General features: G+C 42.9%; 1 protein-coding gene across 1 annotated transcript in view; it reads left to right on the top strand.

The window, feature by feature from the left end:
• The window catches only part of GATB (glutamyl-tRNA amidotransferase subunit B), a 596207-nt gene that overhangs the window by 446254 nt on the left and 122608 nt on the right, over window positions 1–27345 (top strand). Inside the window, exon 9 of the mRNA XM_086962296.1 lies at window positions 3333–3522. Coding sequence (XP_086818422.1) covers window positions 3333–3522 — 190 coding nt within the window. The remainder of the gene's footprint in view (window positions 1–3332; window positions 3523–27345) is intronic.

Below are 27345 nucleotides of genomic sequence, written 5' to 3'. Positions count from 1 at the left end.
TTTCATGCAGTCCAGCATTTGTTCCAGTTTCATCTCTCTTGTAGACCCCACATAAAACATACATAGCTGGTCTCACTGAAAGGTACTTGGTCTCTTTATGTAGATGATGTTTGCCCAAATATTAGTTCTCTCATTGTCATTACAGAGAGGTAAGAGTCAGCAACAAGTTCAATATGCCTTTATGTTTTACCTTCATCTCCAAAGCAATACAAGACAGAATTTGACCTCCACTGTGGGTTGTAGTTCTTGCCTTGTTAACCTCATCCCAGGAGTGATTGGGTTGTAGTTTCGATGAGCTGTGATAATGCTTTTCAAGCGATGCATGTGTCAGCCTCCACCCACCTCAAAGGCCTTTAAATCTGAGGTATTGAACATCACCATGAACCTCTCCATTTGGATTAAAGACATTGAGGTAAAACCTTAGTCTCTCACTATTTTTATCAACCCCTCAGATCTGTCTGTATTGATCAATCATTCTAGTAGTTATGGTATCAATATTGGTAGATAGATGTTTAACCTTCAGGTGACGGAAATATCATACTTGTCCAGTAACACTGTACTAACACCTTGAAAACACACAACCTTCATGGGCACACCCATCCTCAAAAACAGTCAATCTCATTCATATTCATGCAGACATTCATTCAGCTAACCACTGCTGCAATAATTGATGCTAAATGTTCCTATCTGAGGTGATCTTAGCAGGAAATGCTCAACCTGGTTTGAAGCATCACTTGTTCATTTATCAATTTCATAGTTACTTCAAAGGAATGGAAGGAAGTAATAATGTACAGCAACCTGTGCATACTGACCTCTCCACCCATTGTAAATGATTAAGTATACTTTTTGAGAGGAGTCCCTCTGAATGCCAGTGAATGCAAAGATCTTCATATCTGTATTTGCATTCTCAATATACCAACATGGCAGCCCAGGGCCAGGGAGTGCAAAGTGTTTAAAAAAAAGAGCCATACTGTGAAAGGACATTTGAGTGAGCAAGTAGCATTCCACTGGACAACTGCCTGCCAATGCCGACATATGATATTTACCAAGTCAAAGCTGTCCATCATTAACGATGAGCAGTTTCCACTTTGCAAATGTATTCTTTCCCCTTAGAGGTGCCATTATCCATTCAATGGTTTGCCACCGTATTTGCAGCCACAGACCACTGATATTACATTGTGATTAACAAAGAGGGGGGATACGTTTGTCATGCCCCCCATTAACTTCCTTATCAAAAAGAAATTTGCTATTTGTAATGTACTTTTTGTTCTTTACTGCTTTGATACATCAGCTGCTAGCTTCTTACAAGTAAAGCAGCAATTGTAGGATCCGCATAAGTCTGTCTTAATCTGAAGGTAACTGTTATGTTTGAATGTCACTCTTTTACATGATAAATCATTCCTGACAACTAACAGATGTTTTTAATAAGTAAATCTGGCTAGGTGGAGGGCTCCTTAGTATTGTAGGATGTTTTGAAATCAATTATTTGAGGTTCTAAAATAAACTATTATTCAAAGTAGAACAACGAGTGAAAGACAGGCCAAAGCCTGTTTAAGAAAGGTGATAACAGCAAGCAAACAATTGACTTAAAGACTTTAATGTGTGAGAACTAATTTCATATTTGAAGACAATAAAAGATGTTGTTACAGAGTGAATACATCAATGAAGACTGCCCAGTATTTTACTGTGCTTTGCTGAGTAAAGGCTGCTGTTGAGTACAGATACTACATTTGTAGATCACAATGAAAAGCATTCTTGGGGGCAAGACAGTAGATATGACATTGATGAGCTAATTGCCACTTTAGAAGTTTGGAATGCATTTTATTAAATAAAAGTGAACATAATCCTTGACTTTGATGCATTTCCTCTTGACTTGTACTAAGTCAAGTTTATGGAAATTTAGTAAAAGTAACATAAGAGAGATAATTGATATGGCTGCTTTCAGTTCAACTAAGAAAATGCACATTGCTCTTATAATGATATTGATGGCCTAAAGCCTTTTGATAGTGTTGCTTTTTTTCTGGATCAAGAGCAGAGTAGAATCGGGTTTGATCCCAATTTTAGAAGAAGGCTGGGGCCATACAAATGAATGAACAAGGAAGTAAAAGTTGAACAGGGTGAAATTAGAAACATTTCAACTGGAAAGAGACACGAGCATTCTCCACACGGCTGTTCAGTTTGCAGGACAATAATATTGTGGGGATTAGGTGCTTGTGATAAGGAAATGAATCCTGAAGACCAGATAGTGTAAATAGCCGACTCCTTTTACTTGTGTACTGGCTGTTGTCAATTTGCTAATTTTGCTTGTGATGTATGGGCTCATTGAGATATTTGTGAAGAAATATCTCTTATTTGGAATAAAGGTTTGCAGTTTGTGTTGTCTTCATACAAACTCAGGTGGCAGTGAACCTGAGCTGTCGGTGTTATTGAAGGACCAATTTAAGGCAGTAATTCTGATATGCATGGCCTGTTGCCCTCGGCTATTTCACCCTACCAGGTTTAATTAGCTAGAAGAATCTGAAAGATTCAAGCTCCTTCTGCTTGATGAACCATAGATGAGTTTGCACTTCAGTGAATTGGTCTTCCTACCACATCCATTAGTTGGGTCTAATTGTCATGTGAATAACATAACGTGTATTTGTAATTCGCTCAATTTTTGAGACTTTCAAAATAGGGTTTGTACATGGCCAAAAGGATTTTTGCATGCACAAATGGGTCTAAGACCCATTTGCACATGCAAATATCCATCGTACATCAGGCCCTAAATCTGTTAGGAGGCAATGCCAGAAGAGTAGTCATTTTACAGCTTGTGCCTAGTTTGTAGCTTTGCAGATTTTACCTATTACAGTCTCTACCCTTTGTGCAAAATTAATGTTCCCGCACGTGAAGGACTGATGCCTAGTTTGAGCTGCCACTGTTGTAGAGCCTTTGTATTTAATAATTGTGACTGAGCTTCTCCTTATTTAGTACCCATTTTTTTTAAATGCTATTTTCTCTTTAAATAAAATGGCTCCTTTGAAAGAATTGTGCAATATACTTGCAGAGATGACTGCTTCCCTCATGAAGGTGCTCAGTGGATCCATAATCTCAGTACCTCCTTTTGTGCCCTACCACTCTTATTGTATATAAAGGCGTGTAAGGTGCACTTGATGGAGAGAAGTAAACTAAATGTCGCCTAGTCAAGAGAACTATGTATAGCAAAGAGTTTTCTACTGGGTAACATTAATGTTTGTAGCAGTCATATTTGTATTTGGAAGATATACGTTAATGTTTTATGAGAAACGAAAATGTCTTAATAGTTGTGTGACAATAAAATGCTCTCATCTTGGCAGGTTCATGCCGGAGCCGAATCTCCCTCCATTGATAGTCTATGACTCCTTATCTGTCCCTCCAAGTGTGGATCCGAAGCAGGTGGTGAACATAGATGTGATACAGGAGGGACTCCCTGAGCTACCTGCCGCGTGCAGGGAAAGGCTTGTCGAGCACTATGGAATCTTGCCTGAACATAGCTACACGTTGGTGGTAGGTATCAGCAAAACAGAAAAGGGGAAAACTCACAAAAAATTATATGACATTTCACTTAGAAGAAAAGAGCATTGACTTCTTAGAATGAAAGAACGTGATGGGGGTTGGTTTATTGATTTGATTGCAAATAAGCAAATAAAGAAGTCTCAATTAATTTCTTAAAAATTGTTTGAAACATCCTAATTTGAGAAAAAGACATCCAAGGAACGAGATGTGTGACTTAAGTGATCCTGGAAAGGTTATATGACCATCTCCAATTTCCACCTAAAACCAGCCTGCCCACCTCCCTCGACAACAATTTGAATGACCATTTCTCAGGCTCTGCGAATTGTATTGCTTCTTATATTTTACTCTGAACCAACCTTTGGCAGGTTCTTCTCGAGTGTTTCCCTGTTGACCCAATATTAGAACCCTGGTTGTAAGACCCCTTGCTCTCTGCTCCAGTCACAGATGCATGTTTGTAAGCGTGTTTTATGACCGTTCCCTTATATGTTCTATTGCTATATTTTGCAGGATTTAATCCGGAAGGTAGTACTCCTGTCACTTGTGCTACTTCTTGTTCACAGAATCCATTATACCACTGTAGGACTAGCGTGTAGCCTGTGGTCTCTCATATATTCATATACGTAAGGCGGTGCTGGTACTGTTCTGTTTTCATGGTTTTAAGTTCTTAAGGACACTTAACCTTTAAATGTTGTTTTGGGTGCCCTTTTCAACCAAAATCGTTACTAGTTCTGTATAACCTCCAGCGCCCCATGCCTTTATTTATTTGCTCGCAATGGGCAGTGACTGGTTGTTTCATGGTGTCGGACAGTGACTGGTTGTTTCATAGTGTCAGGCAGTGACTGGTTGTATCCTGGTGTCGGGCAGTGACTGGTTCTTTCATGGTGTCGCCAGTGACTGGTTATTTCATGGTGTTAGGCAGTGACTGGTTGTTTCCTGGTGCCGGGCAGTGACTGGTTGTTTCCTGGTGTCGCCAGTGACTGGTTATTTCATGGTGTTAGGCAGTGACTGGTTGTTTCCTGGTGCCGGGCAGTGACTGGTTGTTTCCTGGTGTCGGGCAGTGACTGGTTGTTTCCTGGTGTCGGGCAGTGACTGGTTGTTTCATGGTGTCGGGCAGTGACTGGTTCTTTCCTGGTGTCGGGCAGTGACTGGTTCTTTCATGGTGTCGCCAGTGACTGGTTATTTCATGGTGTTGGGCAGTGACTGGTTGTTTCCTGGTGTCGGGCAGTGACTGGTTGTTTCATGGTGTCGGGCAGTGACTGGTTGTTTCATGGTGTCCGGCAGTGACTGGTTGTTTCCTGGTGTCACTATTTATCAGCCGCTTATTGAGCAGGGGCAGATTGTAGTAGGTTCATGGGGTTGCATGAGTGTGTTTTCTGAAGGGAGTTTCAACCTTTAGACCGAAGATATGGCAAAAACGTATTGAACAAATAGCCATGTCGCTAAGTTTTGGGTACAGGGAAGCCTCCTGCGTGTACCTCTTTTGCCTATATTTCTCTATATTGCCCATTCCTCTGAGATTTGTCCCACTGCACATTATCATAGAGGCTACTTTAGGCCCCAAGATCTCTCAATTAAACAGGCGAGGTAATGCGCCCATAAATTATATTGTTGCTTCCTGTTAATTTGGTGTCACCGCTTTCATCACTGGATCCAAGTCTTTTGCTATCTAGATGTTGTAAAATAGACATGAAAGGCTTAGTTATGTCCTGATTAGGGTCACTTTCGGAAAGTCTTACAGAAACTTCACTGTACGCATTCCTACCCTTTCTGGTCTCGTTTCTTAGTCAAGTCAAGTCAAGTCAGGAAATTTATATAGCGCTCTACATACCCATCGGGTCTCAAGGCGCTTGAGGAAGGGTGGGGAATTATTTTTCGAATATCCAAGTTTTAAGTAGCTTTCTGAATGCTAGGTGGTTCTGGGTAAGGCGAAGGTGAGCAGGAAGTGAGTTCCAGGTTTTAGCTGCCAGGTAGGAGAAGGATCTACCTCCCATGGTGGTTTTGTTGATGCGAGGTACAGTGGCAAGGGCTTGGTTGGAGGATCGTAGCTGACGTGAGGGGGTGTAGAAGGATAGTCGTGTGTTGAGGCATTCAGGTCCAAGTTCGTAAAGTGCTTTGTGTGTGTGTGGGTTAGGAGGCGGAAAGTAATCCTTTTATTTACGGGGAGCCAGTGGAGTTTTTTCAGGTGAACCGATATGTGTTCTTGACGCGGGATGTCTAGTATGAGCCTGGCTGAAGCGTTCTGGATGCGTTGGAGTTTTTTCTGGAGTTTTGCGGTGGTACCGGCGTATAGGGTGTTTCCGTAGTCCAGGCGGCTCGTGACCAGTGCGTGGGTGACCGTTTTTCTAGTTTCGGTGGGGATCCAACGAAATGTTTTTTTGAGCATGCGAAGAATGTTGAAGCAAGATGATGAAACGGCGTTGACTTGTTTGGTCATAGAGAGTGAGGAGTCCAGGATGATGCCCAGGTTCTGTGCGTGGTCCGTCGGGGTGGGTGCTTTTCCAAGGGCCTCTGGCCACCAAGAGTCATCCCAGGCTGAGGGGGATGTGCCTAAGATGAGGACTTCTGTTTTGTTTTAGAGGTTTATGGTGCTTTTCATTCACACTTGCCAGAGATGTCGAAGGAGCTCTTTTGAGCTTCTTCTTTACTTATGTGCTAAGAAATGTTCATTGTGTACTATACTATTTTATTGATTCCTTTGGCCGTCCTGAGAGTTTGAGCGTGATGCCAAATTCTGTGTGAAGTCCGTGCATTGCAATAAACGCCTAGAGGCGCTGCTGAATTTTGCACAACCCGCTGGGAGAATCCTGCAGTATTGTCATCACACTGCCTGTCTACCCCATACACTCCTGAAGATTTCTTAGAGCTTCTTGTAGGTGCAAACAAATCCAGCCCCCAAATAACGCTCGCTCAATCAACTGAGGCGATGAGGTCTAGAATGAAAGATGTGCATGTAAGAGACCACGAGACACCGAACTACAGATTGTAAATGTGCAGAGAATGAGACCAGCACAACTCAAATGTGCATTGCCTATATCTGAAGGGCTTGAAACCTGTGCAGAATCTAAAAAGAAAGCACTGCCTAGGAACATGGGGAACGAGGGATGTTTATTCAATTTATTTTGAGTAAAGAAAGCGAAATTGGCAGGATGTGGAGGGACCTGGCTTTCCTCATCTACCCTCCAGACATTGGGCCTTTTATGGCTTTGCAAAATCTACAAGTGTCGATTGCTAAGCTTCCACTGAAGCCGTCTTTTCATAAATGTACATTTTAGCAACGTCTGTCTGAATAAACAATTCAGTAAAAAGACATACCCCCCCACTAAAAATAAGGGTCTTATTTGTACTTTTGGTCTTTTTAAGGCCAGTGATTTATATCAGCACAATGTTCAAATTACCCTGGCACCGCCTCCACGGTTGGTATTTGTTTATAGCTGAATTTTGCGACTGATTGAGAAGGCGCAGCCTGCCCCTACCCGCCGCCTTACCTCTTGGACCGGCCATATCTGCCCCCACGCTGTGCTCTGCTGAGACCCACCAACCTCCCGCCTGCTTCTCCGCCTTCAATTCTTTTGCTCTCATCTCTTGCTCCCTTTGCGGGTTTCTTTATTTTTTTGCGTCCTTTCCACTTTTGCCTCTTTGACTTTATGCCTTTCTCTTGCCATTTTTGTATTTGCCTTTTTTTATGTTGCCCTTTTACCTCTTTTCTTCACACCCTTTGTCTCTTTTTTTCTCTCACTCTACATGCAAACTACTTTCATTCAGACTCACTGGCGCTTATTATTTTGCACTCTGCCTCCTTTTTTTGCAACTTTCTTTCTCTGTTTTTGCCTCTTCCAATCTCTGGCTGCCATTTGCTGCTTTTTTTGCCCCCAACACTATGCCGCACATTCAACTGCTCCTTCCCGCCTTCCTCTCCTAGCTGCTACATCCTTTGTTCTCCTGCCCCACTTACCAGCCCCAGGATCACCTCCCCCACTTACCAGCCCCAGGTTCACCTCCCCCACCGTACTTACCTAATTGCAACTGCAATGCAGATGCACTATTTGCACGCCAGTGGCAAGCCCATCTATGCCCTGCCAGGAACCCTTGTCCTCGCTCTGCTGAGACCCACCAACCTCCCGCCTGCTTCTCCGCCTTCAATTCTTTTGCTCTCATCTCTTGCTCCCTTTGCGGGTTTCTTTATTTTTTTGCGTCCTTTCCACTTTTTCCTCTTTGACTTTCTGCCTTTCTCTTGCCATTTTTATATTTGTTTTTTTTTATGTTGCCCTTTTACCTCTTTTCTTCACACCCTTTGTCTCTTTTTTTCTCTCACTCTACACGCAAACTACTTTCATTCAGACTCACTGGCGCTTATTATTTTGCACTCTGCCTCCTTTTTTTGTCTTTTTTTGCAACTTTCTTTCTCTGTTTTTGCCTCTTCCAATCTCTGGCTGCCTTTTGCTGCTTTTTTGCCCCCAACACTATGCCGCACATTCAACTGCTCCTTCCCGCCTTCCTCTCCTAGCTGCTACATCCTTTGTTCTCCTGCTGCCAGCTCCTGCCCCACTTACCAGCCCCAGGATCACCTCCCCCACTTACCAGCCCCAGGTTCACCTCCCCCACCGTACTTACCTAATTGCAACTGCAATGCAGATGCACTATTTGCACGCCAGTGGCAAGCCCATCTATGCCCTGCCAGGAACCCTTGTCCTCCCCTCACCTTGAGATACTACTCTGCTGCAGCCCTCCATGCCCTGAACCCCACACACACTTCCCCGCTCTGCAGCTTGCGTTCTCCTGCACTACCTGAAATTTCTCATACATGCCCCCTCCCACCTGTCTCTCCTTTCCCACATCACCCAATGCGGTTGTATGACTGAACCCCGCATGCCTTTACAACGCAGTCACTACCTCCACTGTCACGTTACCATGCATTACTTTCACATGCAAGTCGTTACAACGACTTGTCTTAGTTGTGCCACAGGACTTTGGAATATTATAAATTACTATTCCAACTCCAGTCTACGCAACAGTAGGAAAGGTGTTGGACTTAAAATCCACACCAAATCAACAACGCGCCCCTAAAGCAAGTCGTTGAAATGACTTGCAGGTTAAAGTAATGTGTGGTAATATCGCAGTCGGGGTAGTGACTGTATTGTAAAGTCAAGTCGTTGCTCTAACTGCAGGGTAAAGAATGTTTCCCCTCAATGTCCATGACCAAGCTCTTTACAACCTTCCTTGCTAGTACTCACCCCACCCTGACCTGCCACCTCCTTATCAAACACCTGCTTGTTTGTCAAATACACCCCATTGAAATCTTGCACTTCCTGCACAACCTCTTTTCGGACCTGCTCTTCTTGACTGAAACTTGGCTCACCCTGATGTCGGCCTCCAGCATCGCACCAGTGATTACCCACCTCCCCCCACTTCAAGATTATTAGACAGGGCAGAACCTACAAACCCTGAGGCGGACTAGCCATAATCACCAAAGAGAACATCCACTGCTCCATCACATCTGCAAACACCAGGCACCACTTGGAACACCTGGCTTACAAACTACACATTTCCAGCAACCCCTTCTTGTGACCAGCCCTCCTCTGCCAACCTCTTGGACCACAATCTAACTTCAGCTACACCATCACAGATCTTTCCTTCCTACTAGTACTGATTCCAGTTCCTTCAGCTTACTCCACGATCTCAACTACCATCTGGAAGAACTCACAGACCCAAACACCAACCACGAGTTGGAGGGCCCGACTACCCTCTGACTCATCCAACTAGTGACAGACCCCATGCATGCAAGGTGCCGGAATCTCATTGATCCCATCTTTGCCAACTTGAGTGACATCTCAGTGGACAAGTCCATTCCCTTCACACAGACCGACCATGCCATCATCCACTTTGATCTGTACATCCCCCACTAACATGGAACCACACCTCCCAAAACCACCTCACTGATTTGGAACAGGATAATGGAGGAAACTTGGACCACACAGCAACACGCCCGGCAATCCCAACACCATGATGACCCACCTCAGCCCATCACCATCTTCAGCATCTGGATCATCTCATGTGCCGACCCCTGATTAGCACTAACCGAATGCATCAAAAACAGCTCCAGCTACATCAAGGAAATCTTCACCATTGTGTGAAGGATTTTTCGTCACCCACTGCATGCTCCTCAACCATCAGCCCCATCACGGGAACTGTGCACACAGCTCTCACTCCACATCAGCGACAAGATCAGCCACATCTACAACAATTTCACCCGGAGCTGGACCCATCCTCCCTCGCAGCCTCCAAACCCAATGAGACAAACACTCTGGAAACCTCCCCTCTCCATGACCATTTGGCCCACTATCACCACAACTCATCGGCCATGAACTCAGAAGCACCTTCTGATTCCTGCACTCACTTCATCTTTACCAGAATTCTGGACCTCATCTGCTCCACATTGACCCCAATTCCCAACAACCTACCTTCAAAGGAATCTTCCCAGATGCATCGAAACATGCTGTCACACTGCCCTTCCTGGAAAAATCCTAGCCAGACCTAAAACTAATGGCCAACTACAAGCCAATCTCTCTGCTTCCTTACCTGGCTAAACACATGGAGAAAATCATCTGCAAATGACTGGATGACCAACTCAACAACAACCACATACTGGATACCTCTCTAGACAGCTTCAGGCCCAACACAGACAACATCCTCCTGGATATAGGATACACAGCAGCATTCACCCTGCTCGATCTATCTGCCACTTTCGACACCCTCTCCCACCCCATTCTCATCCAACGCCTCAACGAAGTCAGCATAAGAGTCCTGCTCTCTGCTGAATCTGCACGTTCCTTAAAGGATGAACACAGTCAGTCAGTCTAGTGACTTACACCTCTGGCACCACCAGCCTCATCTGTGAAGTCCCCTAGGATCCTCACTCAGCCCAAAGCTGTTTAATTCTTACATGGCACCGCTCACCAACATCATCTGAACCCACAGAATCTGCATTGTCTCGCACTATAATGGCACCCAGCTCATTTCCTCTCTAATGAGAACATCTGCATGTCTGAGGTCGTCAGCTAGAGGAAGACCAACTGTCTGAAACTCAACACACACAAGACAGTAGTGGTTTTCTTCGACAAGGTTACCTCACTATGCAACACATGCTGATTGCCAACTGACCTCAGTCCAGCTCCCAGCTTGGCAAACCAAGCCAGAAACGTAGGAATAGTGGTAGACAACCGACTGTTGATGATCATCCAGATGAACTCTGCCCTGCTTCCACACCCTCAAGGTCCTCAAGTGCAACACACGCAGAATTATCACTCGGGCTCTTATCACCAGCAAATTGAACTATGGAAAGGCAGTGTGTCGACATTCCTGCCCAGCTCACCACAAGACTAAAGGTTATCCAAAATGCAGCAGCAAGACTCACACTCACGCTCTTACTCCACAAACACATTACATGTCGTCTCAAAAACCTCTACTGACTCCCCATCCACAAATGTACACTCTTCAAGCTCCTGACACACATACAAAGTCCCTCAAAATCTAGGCTTTTACCTCAACAGGTGCATCAACTTCCACACCCAAGCAAGCCAGAAACCTCTACTCTGCCAAATACCTGGATTGCCCACATCACCACATCCGCAGTCCCAGATCTGGTCGGCACACTTTTGAATACCTGGCTCCTGAGGATTGGAACTTCCTCCCTCTGCACATCAGAGCTGCCACCCTTTGTCCTTGACTTTTACAGGAATCTAAAGACATGGCTCTTTCTTTAGGCCCTTGGCTAGGCTGTCCAATCTCCTTCTCTCCAGCGCCTGGGTATTTTTATGGGTGAGATGCATACTTCCATATCTCTCTCAATGCAATTCAACATTGGATGGTGCTTCAGTCCTTTATGATGAACTAATCCAAGATGGAAGTGCTCTACTTTCTCTCCTCCCTACTACCATCATGTCTTAATCCTCTATCTACTTCCATCCAGACAGCCGGCGTGCCTCTTCAACTAGAAATGTAGGTGCACTGTTCAATCCTTCAATTTGCATTAAATAATTTCTTACCACACCTGCTACAGCGGGCCACCAGGTTATGAACCTCTGAAAAATACAACTATGCCTCTCATGATATACCACTAGCTATTAATTATTCCCTAGTACTTAGCAAGCTAGGCTATTACATCAGCCTGCAAGTGGACTTCCCATAGTATTCCTTTACCCCACTAGACAAAATTCTTAATTTAACAACCTGAACCTTACTCAACCTACCCAGAAATGCACACATATTACTTCACTGAAAACATGATCTGTTACACTTACTCCAGAATTTTGCCTTCCTCAGTCCACAACCTACGTTTAACACCTTAATCCACCATGTGTGTGGCCTCTAGATTCTGTTGTCTTCATTTGATAGGCCACATCACTGAAATGCCCTGCCTCGTGACTTCTATGCCTGCTCCACTCTTAAAACCAGGCTAAACATCCATTTAATGAACGAAGAGAGGAAGAATACATAAACCCCTTCATCAAGGATGTGTTTATATTTTAGAAGGATGTCAAAAGTTCTGTTTTTATTAGTACTTCTAGTACCCAGTTAGAAGTTCTAGCTGTGCCTGATCAGCGGTTTATCACTTTTCTAACATGTTCTTCCTGTAGCACATCTGACCATGTTTATTTCCCATAAGTGTGGATCACCATTTATTTTACTTGAGGAGGTTTTCTAACTAATAAATGGTCCTTCTGGCATAGCTCCTGGACCTCACTGTGTACAGTGGATCTTTAGAATTAAAACTTTGAGCTCTGTGCTTCTCTTATCATAAATATTTTAAATGTGTCAAGAAGCTCTTACTTGCCTTGTTCTTGTTCATAATCCACACTTGATCTGCTATTTCAGAAAAGGTAATAAGAGTGACTCCCTTTGTTAACAACTCATTTCTCTTAGCAATTCAAAAGTCAACATTGCTGTAAGACTGCTCCTTGAAAGAATTCTGACCAGGGCCTCTGAAAACAAGTTTTGCTGATATATAGTACGGCTTCAAGGCTAGCCAAGGGACTCTGAACAATGTTTAGATTTGCATTTCGATATCAGTAACTATACAAAGGCAGCTGGGCGATCTCTTAATTTGACATTATGGATCTCAGCAGTGCCATTGGTTGTATGAAAGTATCGAAGTTTTGATGGTTACCCATGGGTATTTATATTGTTCTTAATAATGTTTTGCCGTGTTTGCACACGGATCTCTCCGCTAAAGATAGGCATGGTTATAAAGTAGAGTGTACCAATTATTTTAGGCTTGATAGAGGGATGTAGCAAAGTTGTGTCCTTGCCCCCATTGTTTTTATTTTCTACATCAATAACTAGAATGTTTAATTAGCCTAATAGTCAAGAGATACTGCATCTTGGACATAGACTCATTCACACTTTGCTTCACGTGGATGAGGCTGTCTTACTATCATGCATTTCTAACGGGTTACAAAAACTTTTAGATGCTTATGTCTCATTACTAGATGACCTTCGTTTCAATACAAATAATTAAAAAACTCATGTGATGATCCGTGACCCAAAATCCACCAAATCAAGTTTTCTGATAGTCAAAAATAAAAACGATTGGGAAAGATACACACTTTTCAATATTTTGGCGTGACCATCTTTTCCTCTGGCACCTGGTCTTCTTTACTGTCATCAAGAAGAATTTTTTTTTTACTGTGTTTAGGTGCTGTATTCAATTTTGTCTCTGGACTAGGTAACAAGTCACTAAAATATATGATGGAAATCTCTAAAAGAAAATGTTTACTTGTTTGTTATGAATCCGCTTTCGGGAGGTACATCAATATCGACATTTCACAGTGTGAGGAAAATCGTTTTTGTCCCCGCGTTTTAATTCTTCTCCCTAGTAGCACCCATTTTTCTTGTCATGAGGAATTGGGCATCAAATTAGCTACTTTACAACTATTGCCATCTATCTGGTCTAATCCTTCTACTTCACTTAATGAAGCCATACTGAATGACTGTCTTCAAATCGAAGTTCACCTGAAGATCCCTTTGATTAATTGCATTAATAATCTATGTTCTTATTTACGTAGCATTACCAAAAGGGACAGGCACTTGGATAAGAAAGCATTTTTCTTAGATCAAGTGGTCAGCTATGGTTAAGCTTCAAAAGCATACTTATTGATACCATACTATGTTGAGAAATTCTTTTGGCATGGAACCATATTTATCATTGCTCATTAATTCATGGAAGAGATATTTGTTATGTCCGTTATCAACTTCTCCAAAATACCAAAATCTGTATTATACTGCTCATACAAATGTAATTCCCCAGAACCCTGGTATCAAAGTGAAAATCAATGCCTTCCCATTCCTTGGAAAATTGTGATTCTTAAACAGCGGAGGGAAAAGCGGTAACGGATGAGGACCTTTTTACGCAGTCCGAACCATCTGATATGGTGCTCATAACTGGTGCGTTACGTAAATTAGGAGCTGACATGATCTCCTCAATTTCTATCATAGGTCCCAGAGCAGGACATTTCTAAGTGAATGCTCCAAAAATGCACCACTTATTCTTCATCTGGGTCCTTGGTACTATATTTTTTAGGAGAGCAAAACAAAGTACTTTCACAAGCCAGCCTGTCTTCTTTGAGTCCATCATCAACTTCAAGGAGACTCTAGATTTTTTCTCCATAGTGTTTAAGTCTATTTTCTCCAGAAGTATCATGTTTTAAGAAAATAGAACATTAGTTGTGGAGAATGTGAGTCCTTTCCAAGTAATAAATCTTGTCTGGTCCAGTACGCAGGTTCAATAAATAAACCTGAGCTTAACTGAAGTGGATCGTCTCAGGCAATATTTACCCTCTGAAATTGAATTTGAAATCCTCCAGTAGGGTAAGGTTGAAGACTGTATCCAGCGAAGTCCACTCAAAGTTGTATAGCTGTTAGGTGAGGTCCCCTTGAAACTGTTAGTTTTGGCAGGAGAAGCTCTGAGCAGGAACATCCAAATTTTACTGCTGCTGAAAGTATCTATTCAGACCCCCCAGAACCGCAAACCTGAAGCTTTATCTGGCGAAGTTCTCTTGAAATGGGATTCCTTAGCCTCCAGGTCCAACTGAAGCTCCAGATGTATTGGAAGTCCAAATATTTCCTAGGTCACAGCTTTTCAGACATTCCGGAGGGGTTCCTCTTGGTCACTTCTAAGACTTGAGGACCTCACAGAGAGCAGGTAAAGGCCAGTTCTCACTCCAGCAGGGCCACTAGCATGGTCCAGTGAGGTCCAGTTCCTACTCGTCAGCTGGTACCTCAAAGAAAAGTGCCTTATGCAGTTTGTTGTGTCCCTATAGTCTTACAGGATGGTAGGCAACTGACCCTTGGAGCCCATTTCGCAGTCCTGGATACAAGTGGGAGCAGGTCCAGCCCATCAGGTCGCCATACAAGTCACAGACAGCGGTCCAGTCCTCTTCTGTCCTTCCACAGGTTCAGAAGGTGTTCTGGTAAGCTGTGTGTGTGGTGCCACATTTGTAGGTTTAAGTAGCCTGTAGCTGTGTGTGACTCTTGGAACGCTCCCCAACCAAAAGGCACAAGTATTCCAGGGTCAATCCCTGTCTCATTAACAGCACACCCTGTTTTCCTTACTGCAAATTATGCCACAGTGCAGTATTCTTTGGAAAATCCAACATGGCAGCATCCTCCAGCCCCTGCAAGAGGTTAGTGGCCAAGCCCGGGCTGTGTCTAGGAAATGGGTAATCCCCTTCTCCTTCACCACACCAAATGGGTTGTGGGAGGAGCTTCTCTTCCCAATAGGATGGTACCAGGGTGGCAACACTGTGCTGTCGAATTAAAATCCCTCGGGTCCACAGATCTCACTTAACTGTGATTGGGAAGACCTCACTTTGGTCCCTTTTAAGTTAATGACATTCCTAAAGCCTCTGAAACTGTCTCTCAGAAGCGAGGATGAGTCTCTTACCTCGCACCTAGGTCTTCCTGCCAAAAGGCCTTTGCCATTGTTTCCATTCCAGGACTATTTTCACTCCTCAGTAAGGCGAAAACACTGAGTGAGGGCAGCTTCTGGGAGGCTAATGCTAATTAGCATACTGGACTTCATCATGTTAAAGTCTTCCTCTTTAAAAGTTACCTTTCCTATATATTTAACAAAAATCAAACTTCACCACTGAATTGGATTTCTAATAAATATTTTTTTAAAAATTGAATCACTTCTGTAGCTTATCCCAATCCAAAGTTAACAAAAAAGTATATTAATTGCACTTTAATTTTTCTCATAGGATAAGCTAAAACCCATTACAGTCAAAATAGCTTCTTGGAGATAGTCACTGTAGGGACATGCCAACATTAGATTATTCCATGTACCACTTAAATATTAGGCACCCTACCTTGTTGGCTACAAGCCTAAATTAGAGGTGACTTGCTTAATATAGTAAATTGTTTAGCTTTCTGTGCCATTGCTATATTTTGCTGTACCATATACTATGGTCTTACTGGAAAGGTGATTATGCCAATTGAGGATTGGTCAAGTGTACCATGCTCAGTGGTCTGAGCACATACACTGTAGGGTAGACTGCAGTACCACAATGTGCAGAGTTAAAATACCAGTCATAAACCAATTGGTGTGACCATGCAAAACAATGTGATAGTTGGCACCCATACCTCAGATGAATAAAGACTATAGAATATCCTTCGTAGCTGATTAAATTTAAAGTAGCAATCCTGTCTAGCCATGATTTTGAGTGGTTATACTACTTGTCCCTGTCTCTGCATACGTCTGCAACGAGCCAGGGATGGTTGGTTTCATAAAGTCCACTGTAAGTGCAGCTTAGTACACCCCTAGCTACTTGATGGCTTTAGTAGCCCACCAAAACTGCATTTTGTCCCTAAGTGTGCCTTTTCACATGCCTCCAGCAAGGTGAAGTAGAGGTCCTCTGACTTGTCTGTGCTTTAAACCAGGAACACCTTCTTATTCCTCGAGCTACCCCGTTAGCCATTAAAAGGATGCACCAAGTCTTGCAGCAAAACTATTACAGTGTTTTCAAACATGGAAAATTTGGTTTTATCACTACCACTCTTACACCCACTATCAAATGGGTTATTCCTGATGTACATTGCAAACATCAATAACATACATGCCGTATCTTCTGTCTCTTGCTCATTCCCAAATAAGTTTAACTCAGTACATTTCCATAATTTTTATATTTGACAAGGGACATCATACACAGACATCACTTTAGTCTGTATACGGTGGTTCAAATCCTTTTGGGGCTTATTGTATTTCTTCAACTCCTCCACACAAAAAAATTGGACCAAAGTTCAAATTTGGCTAAAATAATAATTATAATGTCATATTTTGGGCTGTGGATTAGTTCTTATCTTTTTTGCTTATTTTTGGCCGACCTGCATTTAGCTTCTGAATGTAGGCAATCTTTTATATGCCAATGACTGAGCCATGTTAACCTCAGACTGCTGGGTTTACAAAGAATGATGCCAGCTCAATAACGTAATAATTACTGTTGAATAGATGAAATTGGTTCTATTTTGCAGATGAAAATTAGATCATTATGGTGACTCGTGGAGAAGAGATTAGACATTGTAGACCATTTCCATTACTTAGTTGCGTTGTTTACCAGAACACTCGCCTAGAAAAATCATTAAAGAAATATATAAGCTAAAGTTTTTAGTATTCTGGGTGGTTCCGTTAAATCTCAGAGGCAGTAAGGGGATATGCAGTAACACTTCTAATTAAGGCAATCTATGGTAAAAGTGATCCTTAAATGCTTTATTGCCAAGGGCAGGTCTTAGATTCGATGTAAGTTGATGCGTTGTTGAATAAAGATAGGGCCTGCCACCTCTCCTTCGAATCCAATTCCTAAATAAAGACTCAATTTGAGAATAAAGGGATATGGACTTAAGAAAACAACATCAGTTTCTCTGAAAGAAAAAGAAATAACACTCAGAAATACCTTCCGAGAATTGATGCAGTGCAAGAAGATCTGGACCGGAAACAGGAGCTGCAGAAACTAGGAGCAGAAACATCCTCTGGAGTGAGAAGCATGCTGGAAAAAGAAAAATTGCTATGCACCAAAGTAATGAACCTGTTTCTCATTCTTATATGTGAACCCGCAGAAAAACCAAAAAAATGCACGTGTCCACCATATTGGATTGGGTAAGAAAACAAAATCAATTAACATTAAGTCTCAGCATCCCACAAAAATGTGAAAAGGATAAAGTACTTTGAAAGGAGAGGATCTTTTGAAGTCAAAAAGAAAATATAGGCTAAAGGTTTTAGTATTCAGGGTGGTTCCGTTAAATCTCAAGTGCAATAAGGGGATATTTATTAATGTAATGTAATGTAAGGTACACTTATATAGCGCAACTGTCACCCTAAGGGTTTCCTGGCGCTTAGATTACAGAACAGCAGGAGCTAACACTTCTAATTAAGGCAAGCTGTGGTAAAAGTGATCTTTTAATGCTTTATTCCCAAAGTCAGGTCTTTGATTCGATGCAAGTTGATTCTTTGTTTAATAAAGATAGGACTTGCCACCTCTCTTCTTCAAATCCAATTCCAAAATGAAGACTCAATTACAGAATAAAGGGATATGGACTAAAGGAAACATCAGTTTCTCTGAAAGAAAAAGAAATAAAGATCAGAAATACCTTCCAAGAATTGATGCAGTGCAAGAAGATCTGGACCGGAAACAAGAGGTGCAGAGACTAAGGGCAGAAAAATCCTCTGTAGAGAGGAGCATGCTGGAAAAAATTTAAAAAATTGCTATGCACCAAAGTAATGAACCAGTTTCTCATTCATGTATGTGAATCCACAGGAAAACTAATTGCACGTGTCCACCATATTGGATTAGGTAGGAAAACGAAAGTAATTAAAATTAAGGCTCACTATCTCACAAAAATGTGAAAAGGATAAAAGACTTTGAAAGGAGAGGATCTTCTGAAGTCAGAAAAAACCTATCACAACATGACAGCCAGCAAAATACTTCTAAATATTATGCTGTGCAACCTACACTACGCAGTAAAGAAACACTGAAACAAGGCAAGGTTGAAGAAGACAAAAGAAATCAGATGAAGAAAGGTAAGTCTAAACCAGAAGCAACCACTTGGCAGCTGCTAACATTTCTATCAACAAAGTCGGCAGTTAATTGGTCAGTCTGAGTCTGAAGAAGTATGAATTCAGAATCACAGACTACAGTCTGCACCAACCACAGTGTGGAACCCCACCACAGGCAATCATGACCCAGAGTTGGCCATTAAGCTGAATTAGTCTCTGGAGCCAGCATATTAATCTGACATATATGGCTGCAATTTGTTAGTGTTGCATGGGCAGTGTAGGACTTGGCCCTCTCTGCAGGGTCTCCCTTAAACTTTTTGCATTCATCCCTCCTATTTTTGGTGAATTTGCTTTTGTTGGCCTTACGACTCTGTGCATTTTACCACTGCCAACTCGTGCTATAGTGCTTGTGCTCACTCCCTAAAACATGGTCAAATTGGCTTACTGCTGATTTGCATATTTAATTTACTTATCAGTCCCTATTTAAGTGGTTTACAATATACCCAGAACTGGTAAATTACATTCTACTAGTGGGCCTGCAGCCCTTTTGGTGCCACCTCCTTCAGTAGCCCCTTAAAACATTACTCAGGCCTGCTACTGCAGCCTGCAAGCCGTTGTAAAGTTCCAGTTCGAGTTGGCAAAATAACCCTCTTGATAAGCCTTAAACTTCCCTTTTATCACATATAAATCACCTCTAAGATAGACCCTAGAAAGCCCGAATGATAGGGTGCATTGTAATTGCAAGTTTTGCATGTGCTGATAGGGCAAAACTTACAAATTCGTTTTTCACTACTGTGAGGCATACCTCTCCCGTAGGATAACTTTGGGTTTCCTTATTACATTTAATGAGTGCTAAATTTTAATAGGAAGCAAGTAGGATACCCCAAAACCGGTTCCAGGATACTTGTTTCCAGTCCAGGGAGGACCTGGTTTGGCAGTTTGGGCTCGACTGTTCCCATGGGGAGCAGGGTCAAGACTGATTTGCAAATGGCTGGGTCCAAACTGGGGTGACTTGGCAAGCAAAATATCGATGGATTAAACCCATATCTGTGACCGGGGGTGAATGCTTGAAAAGTTTCAACACTATCCGTCCATCATTTTATTTTGTGATGTTGCTATGTGTGCCCTAAGTGGCTAAGGGTATGCCGAGACGTGGGCATCTTGCTCACGGCGCCACTGGATTCAAGCTAGCATGGTTGATAAGGGGAGATAACTCAAAACCGGTCCCAGGGTGCTTATTTCCAGTCCCGGAAGGACCCGGCTTGGAAGTTCATGCTGGACTGTTCCCATGCGGATCAGGGTCAAGACTGATTTGCAAATGATTGCGTCTAAACTAGGGTGAAGTGGCGAGCAAAATAGTGATGGATTAAACCCAGATCTGTAACTGGAGGTGAGTGTTTGATAAGTTTCAACACTCCGTCCATCATTTTATTTTTTCAGGTTACTTTTAGAAAGTTGGCGTTTTCCGGTACAAACTATTTGGTGCCTACAGCCAGTTTCATGATTGGGCATTGTAGGCTGTTGGACTTCGTTTATTCCACCCAGACAGCCTCACAATAGAGGGATTGGTTGTGCCTGGATGGGCCATCACTGGCAGGATAGGGGCGGAGCTGAGCACAGCTCAACTTGCAAATCAATAGGCTGTGTCCTGCCTTCCCACACAACATACTTCACACCACTTCATTGTTCATGCAGCCAGTGTAACACCAGGGTGGAAGAGGCAGGAAACTCTAAGCATTACAAAGGGAAAACTCTAAAAACTACTATTACTTCAAAGAAGACACCAGGTATATAACTAGGACCTGTAGACCCTCTCTTTAGTTCACTTCCTGGTCCTGTGGAAGGGCGCTCAGAGGTCTTCCTGTTGCGATGGCCTGCTGAGCACTTCGGAGGACTGCTTTGCTGAATGTGGCCAGACTGCGCTGCTGCCTGAAGCCTGCCTTGAACTCTCTGAGGCCTGCCCATCTGCTTGATCCCTGTTTTACTTCTTGAACCCAGGATTACCAGAGTGACACCAAGGGCTAGTTGGCTGGCCTCCTCATCTGAGCCTCAGGGACAGAAAAGGCTCCAGTCATTTTGAACCCGCCCCTGCACCCAACCTGAGTGAGTCATAACCCCCCAAGTGGTGTCTTTCCAGTTTTGGACCCTTTGAAGTGGTGCTAAAAGTGTCTAGATATCCAAAATCCAAAACTTGGGACTTGGAATGTTTTGGGATAAAAAGTGCTATGAGAACAGAGAGTAGACTGGGACTTACGTATTCATTGTCCGAGGTGCATTTCCAGTACTCCTTGCTCTGCAGCATCTCCGTCTGCGTTCTTCTCTGCAGCAGCAATTCCTGTTTAGCAATCACTTGCAGAAACAGTAGACGGTCTCCTAAAACCCTCTTCAGCTACAGGCTCCAGTTTCGTCAAGCTGGAGATTTTCAACTTCCAAAAAAGAGACTAAGTCTGAACATTGAAATCTTCATCGCAACTTCATCCTGCAGATCCCTGATGATGACACCTCCTCCTCGGACACCGCCTTGATCCTTGTCTGCTGAATGTTACCCTCTCAGTTTCCCACAAAATGTCTTCTGTGTCCTAAGGTAAGCGATATCTGGGACCAGTCCACCTCTTGTATTCAACCCACGCTCCATCGCAGCCAGCCATATTCTTAGACTATGACCTGTTCTTCCATGACGAAATGTCAGTGATTGGCGTTTTGATCTTTTAGGTGCTAGTTTCTACCTTAAACTTTAAAAATCCATAGCTCCGATTCTATTGATTTGATTTTTGTCTTTTTGGTGTCAAATAATTTATTAACATTTGCTCTTTTTTTCTAAATTGCTATGGGATTTTTCTTTTGTTGTGTTTTTGCTTTATTACTGCATGTGTGCTGAAGAAAAACTTTAGTTGTTACCTCTAAGTTAAACCTGACTGCTTTTGTGCCAAGCTACCAGAGGGTTAAGAACAGTTTAGTTACTTTTAGTGGTTCACCCTGATAAGGATTGTGACTCTTGCTTGAGCGGGGTTTACACTCCATCAACCCAATTTCTCACAGGCAGATTCAGTGTTAAAAGTTGGAAGCCAGGATTATGAAATCCTCCCTAACAGCCACTAAATGAACTATTATACAGGCAGTAACATTTAAATCGGGGAAGCAGAGAAATTTGAACTTGCAGTTTTTTATATAGTCTTTTTGATGATCAATGTGGGAAACTTTGATATCTTCAGTAAATTATTAAATACAGTAGTTAAAATCTTCCATGTACCAAATTGATTAGAAAGGCTACAGTGCATTAAGAAATAATGTTAATTAGTGGTGGAGCAAGAATCATCATTAGCAAAACTCAAAATCAATTATTCCTCCGTAAATAACAGGTTCTTTTACCTAGAGTCTAGCAGGGTGATCCAGAAGTACTAAAATATATATATGAGCTCTTATTGTGTTGCTGCCTTCATAAACATCTGTTGACGCTGTAAATATTTGGTCCATCACCTTCCTTTAGGGGATTTGGGAGTTGGTGTCTATTCTCTACATTAGTCAGCAGTGCAGCCAAACATTCCCTAACTGTTAAGTCTGGCAGGCACCCTTATTAAGTGACCCACCAAAACACTGCCTTAGAAGAACCCAATCCCCAAAACGGGTTTCACTTTCCCTTTGCTGTTGATCAGAATCTAATTCTCTAATCATATCAACAACCAATTTTCACTGCCCTTGAGGCCTCAGGACCACTGTCCTGGGTTCAGCTCCACCTCAACTGGATATCATCAGACAAGGTGAAATTCCCAAATTAGGTGGCTAGCAATGTAATTGATCTAGTATTTTGTATGTGGAAATAGAAATGAGTCCAACTCACCCAGATGATAGCCCCTTCGTGCATCGACCAGGCCCAGGTCTCTAAGGTTACACCTAAAGTTGCTATCTATGACACCGTTTGGGCATGTCCTTAACCCCATCAGCAGTCTATAGCAGGTGCAAAAAGAGGGGTTCACTGAACATATGGTCCGTGCGCTGCACAATTTACTAAGCCAGTAACCCTTCTGGCATACACTTTACAAAATATAATTGATTTCAGTAGGGAGGATTACAATAACAAATAGTTCAACTTTCAGTTCCATTGATATAACGTTTTATTAGACAAATTTAATTCAATACAAACACATATAAAACACGATTCTTTGAAAATTTTTGTTGAAAAGTCCACATAAAGATGATGATTTCTGTATATTGTGAATCATACTCTACTCCTCGGAGTGTTTCATTTACTTCGTATGTATTATCAAAGGATAATTATTCCTTAACACAGCAGATTCTCCCAAGATATGGCCCACGTGTGTTTCGCGACTGTAATGCCACTTCATCAAAGCTATGAGAACAACAAATTAAATAATATCTGTTTTAATACAATAAACCACCATGAAAGGGAACATGCCTGGAACTAATTGCTGCATGAAGGTTATAACTGTGTAGTATTTTCAATACTTTTTATAGATGATGTTCTCCTTATTTGCAATGGCTCAGAGAATGAGCTTAAGAAGTACCACAGGTTCTTGAACAATAATAATATAAATGTAGAACTGTCTTTAGAACATAGTCGATCTAGAATAACTTTTTTTGGACCTGGATTTACATGTATAGGATAATGTACTCCAAATTAAAACATTGGAATGTGGAGCACTCCATTGAATACAATAGAGTGCTCCGTACTTCTATGGGCCGGTAAAAACCTGCAGATTAACATTCCACGTTGTGTTTGTTCACAGCTGTTGCTTTGACCGGAGCTCCGAGAGGCCTTTGTTTTATTTGCTTGAACATTCTGCCCTCTAGTGGCAGAATTTTCTAATAGCCTTATAGCCCTCCGTAGTTAGGCTGTACCGGCCATTAAAGTCCTTTAACACTGTAGCGGGCCTTTAATGGCCGGTATAGCCTGCTACGGCGGGCTATAAAGCTATATTAGAACATTGGAATGTTGAGAGCTCCATTGAAGATAATGGAGTAGCTCCAGGCTTATATTGGGTGGTATAAGCCCAGAGCTCCAATATTCCAATGTTTGTCTTCATGTTTCTCTCTTTTTAATTTAGAACATTCTATCCTGAGTGGGTGGAATGTTCTAATAGCCTTCTAGACCTTCTGCCTCAGGCTATACCTGTTGTTAAAGGCCCTGCCCCTCGCTATAGGCCCTTGCCACTCAGGTTCAGGACCTTTAACAACTGGTATAGCCTCGGCAATGGGCTATAAGGCTATAGTAGAACAAACAGTAAACCAACAGCGAGTAATAATATCTTACACTTTAGTTCAAGTCACCCCTATAAACAGAAAATAATGAACCTGCTTGTGAAAGTACTGAGGCATAAATGGAAATATATTGAAGAGAATGAATATAAAAAACAAGAGGAGGAAACCCAGCTTCTTACCGCACATTCCATGTAGCAGAAACAACTCGGGCTTGCTCCAACATGAGCACCCTCCAATGCTGTGATCTTCATGGCCATCACAGCTAGGCACCTTCAACTGATTCAGAGAGGTCGGAGGGGGCAGTTGAATGTCTTCTATTTATTTCACCCCACCTTGTACCACTCCTGCTGCATAACCATACACTTCCTGTTCCCCAGCACCACAACAGTACTGCGATCAGGGCCCATGGGCAATAACAGGTGTGAGAAGAGCAGCGCATGTTGGCCCAGTTAAGGATCATTGCTGCATATCCGCTAGAAACTTAGCTGAAAGATGAAACAAGCATTTACAATGCAATGGTTTCGCCTTTGGAAAAGATAGAGCTATTGGCATTGTAAATGACAACATTTTTATTTATGTGTTGGCTTTGACAACATAAATAAATGGCATTGTCATTTACAAAGCCAATAGCCTAATTTCTCGCAAATGCGACACCTATTGCATTTGCACCCACACACACACACACACACAAAACCGGGTCACAAGCAGGCAACAGAGGCAAGGACCAACCTCCTTTAAGCTTAGGATGTCAAGATGAAATAGGAAGGTCTTATATACCTTCTGGTAGTGCCGGGCACTTAAAAAATACTGGAAAGGCACACAAGCGATTAGTATTCCCTATGGATGTCCATATGGTCCTTAATATTATATTCACACATCTAAATACAAAACATGTGTAAATACACGAAATATAAAATCATTACCTGCAAGTAAACAGAGATTGGGATATGGCATGTATAACTCCTTATTACCACATCAGTCAGGTCCTCCCTGTCTTATAGGTATTTACTGGTAAGAGGAAGAGTACAAAATCAGACCAGTACCAAAAGCAAAATGCTATCTAAGATGGATACAATCACACCCAGTGAGGTCTACTGTTATTTAAACATCCTTTATAACCCAAGTAAACAGTGGGCTGATATTAATCTAATCTGCTGGGAGAAATTGCGGGACAACTAGTTCTGTGGAAAAGTGCTCTTTCAAAGGTAATCAAAGCCGAAATACGATATAAAACAAAAGGGGCACCATAATGTGCGCCAGGACCACGAGTGTCACAATATAAACCCACCCACATAAGGTGTATGCAACTTTATACCGGACAGACAGATGGACTGCTACCAGGAGCAGACAGTTTTCTGTGGGCTAGACGTTTGAGACTACAGGCATGGTTAGGTGGGCAGAGGGGTGCTCGGGACAGCAGGCACCTTTATAGGGGGTATCCGCCAGCAGGCAGGGGGGGCTGGAGACTTCACAAGGGGCAATAGAGGGATGCTGCCAAGAGCAGACAGGCTCCCATGGATAAGAGGGGTGGTACTACCGGCAGCTTTAGGGGGCAGAGCGGTGGTCGCGGCAGGGACGAAATGGAGTCAAGTTATAATAAAAAAAACGCATTACATAAGAAAGAAAATAAAGAGGGCTTACCTGAGACCCGCAAACTGCTGCATACATACCGGGCAAAACACTCCTTGCACGACGCTGCACGGAACGGCCACGGGCCGGGGGGGACCTTAAAAGGAACAAAAACAAGCATTAGACAACAAACAGAGACAAAATGGCTTACCTGAGACCCGCAAACAGCTGCATACATACCGGGCAAAACACTCCTTGCACGACGCTGCATGGAACGGCCACGGGCCGGGGGGGACCTGTAAAAGGAACAAAAACAAGCATAAGACAACAAACAGAGACAAGATGGCTTACCTGAGACCCGCAAACAACTGCATACATACCGTGCAAAACACTCCTTGCACGACGCTGCACGGAACGGCCATGGGCGGGGGGGACCTGTAAAAGGAACAAAAACAAGCATTAGACAACAAAACAGAGACAAGATGGCTTACCTGAGACCCGCAAACTGCTGCATACATACTGGGCAAAACACTCATTGCACGACGCTGCACGGAACGGCCACGGGCTAGGGGGGATCTTTAAAAGGAACAAAAACAAGCATTAGACAACAAACATAGACAAGATGGCTTACCTGAGACCCGCAAACAGCTTCATACATACCGGGCAAAACACTCCTTGCACGACGCTGCACGGAACGGCCACGGGCCGGGGGGGACCTGTAAAAGGAACAAAAACAAGCATTAGACAACAAAACAGAGACAAGATGGCTTACCTGAGACCCGCAAACAGCCGCATGCATACCGGGCAAAACACTTCTTGCACAACGCTGCACGGAACAGCCAGGGGCCGGGGGAGACCTGTAAAAGGAACAAAAACAAGCATTAGACAACAAACAGAGACAAGAATGCTTACCTGAGACCCGCAAACAGCCGCATGCATACCGGGCAAAACACTCCTTGCACGGCGCTGCACGGAATGGCCACGGGCCGGAGGAGACATGTAAAAGGAACAAAAACAAGCATTAGACAACAAACTGAGACAAGATGGCTTACCTGAGACCCGCAAACAGCTGCATACATACCGGGCAAAACACTCCTTGCACGACGCTGCACGGAACGGCCACGTGCCGGGGGCGGGAACTGGCACACGCTGTTCAAGACGGCACGGCCGGAGCTTCTCAAGTAAGCTACTGCCCGGCCGCCATCTTCGGACAAATGACCAAAACAAACCTTCCCAAAAAAAAAAAACACCGCCCACCGCCGCAATGACGTCCTAAAAGGGGCCGGATGAGAAAAATTCTCAGGAACGCCCACGAGTCGCCTCGCTTAATTATGGACGCCTCTGTTTTCCAATGGCTAGCCTCCATTTATGGAGCTAGCCAATGGGAAACAGAGGCGGGACAAACAGCCATACTGCAAAACAAAAGATTTCGCCTGCGCGAAACGCTGCTTGCGCAGCTTTCGACAGGCGAAACCTAAAAAGCTTAGACTTGGTGTTCTATTGTAGATTCTTTGAGGATGCCCCTAACCCGGCTTACTATGTATTGCTGTGTAGTCTTTATATGGATCAAGAGACTGTGTAAAGCACTATCCTTTTGTTCAAGAAGTTACTTACCCTTTGTGTCACCATTTCTGCTGCATATTGTATCTTCCTGCAGATTATTGATCATCTCCAACCTCCTCTCATTATGAGGGTTTTTTTGGTTTTTTTTGTATGTGTGCTGCACGTTGTTCTCCACTTTTTCTTGCCACTGTGGTGCTGCAACATAAGGCAGAATTGAAATCATGGGCCTGAAGCGGCACCTCTAAATACACGTGCTTCACTTCAAGGTGCAAAAGGTCATAGATTATGTGGATGCCTAGGTATATTTGTAAAAAAATTAGATATCTCGGGGATGATGGAATATTTAGCAGAAAAAAATATCACTCAAAGTAAGTAACTTGTTGTACCATTACAATTTCCAACTTTCAGCAAAATAAAGCATG

This window comes from Lissotriton vulgaris, chromosome 3_1 (assembly GCF_964263255.1).
Source record: "Lissotriton vulgaris chromosome 3_1, aLisVul1.2, whole genome shotgun sequence".
NCBI classification, from domain to species: Eukaryota; Metazoa; Chordata; class Amphibia; order Caudata; family Salamandridae; genus Lissotriton; species Lissotriton vulgaris.
The sequence above is the reverse complement of the archived record's forward strand: the minus strand, read 5'-3'. Positions and strand labels throughout refer to the sequence as shown.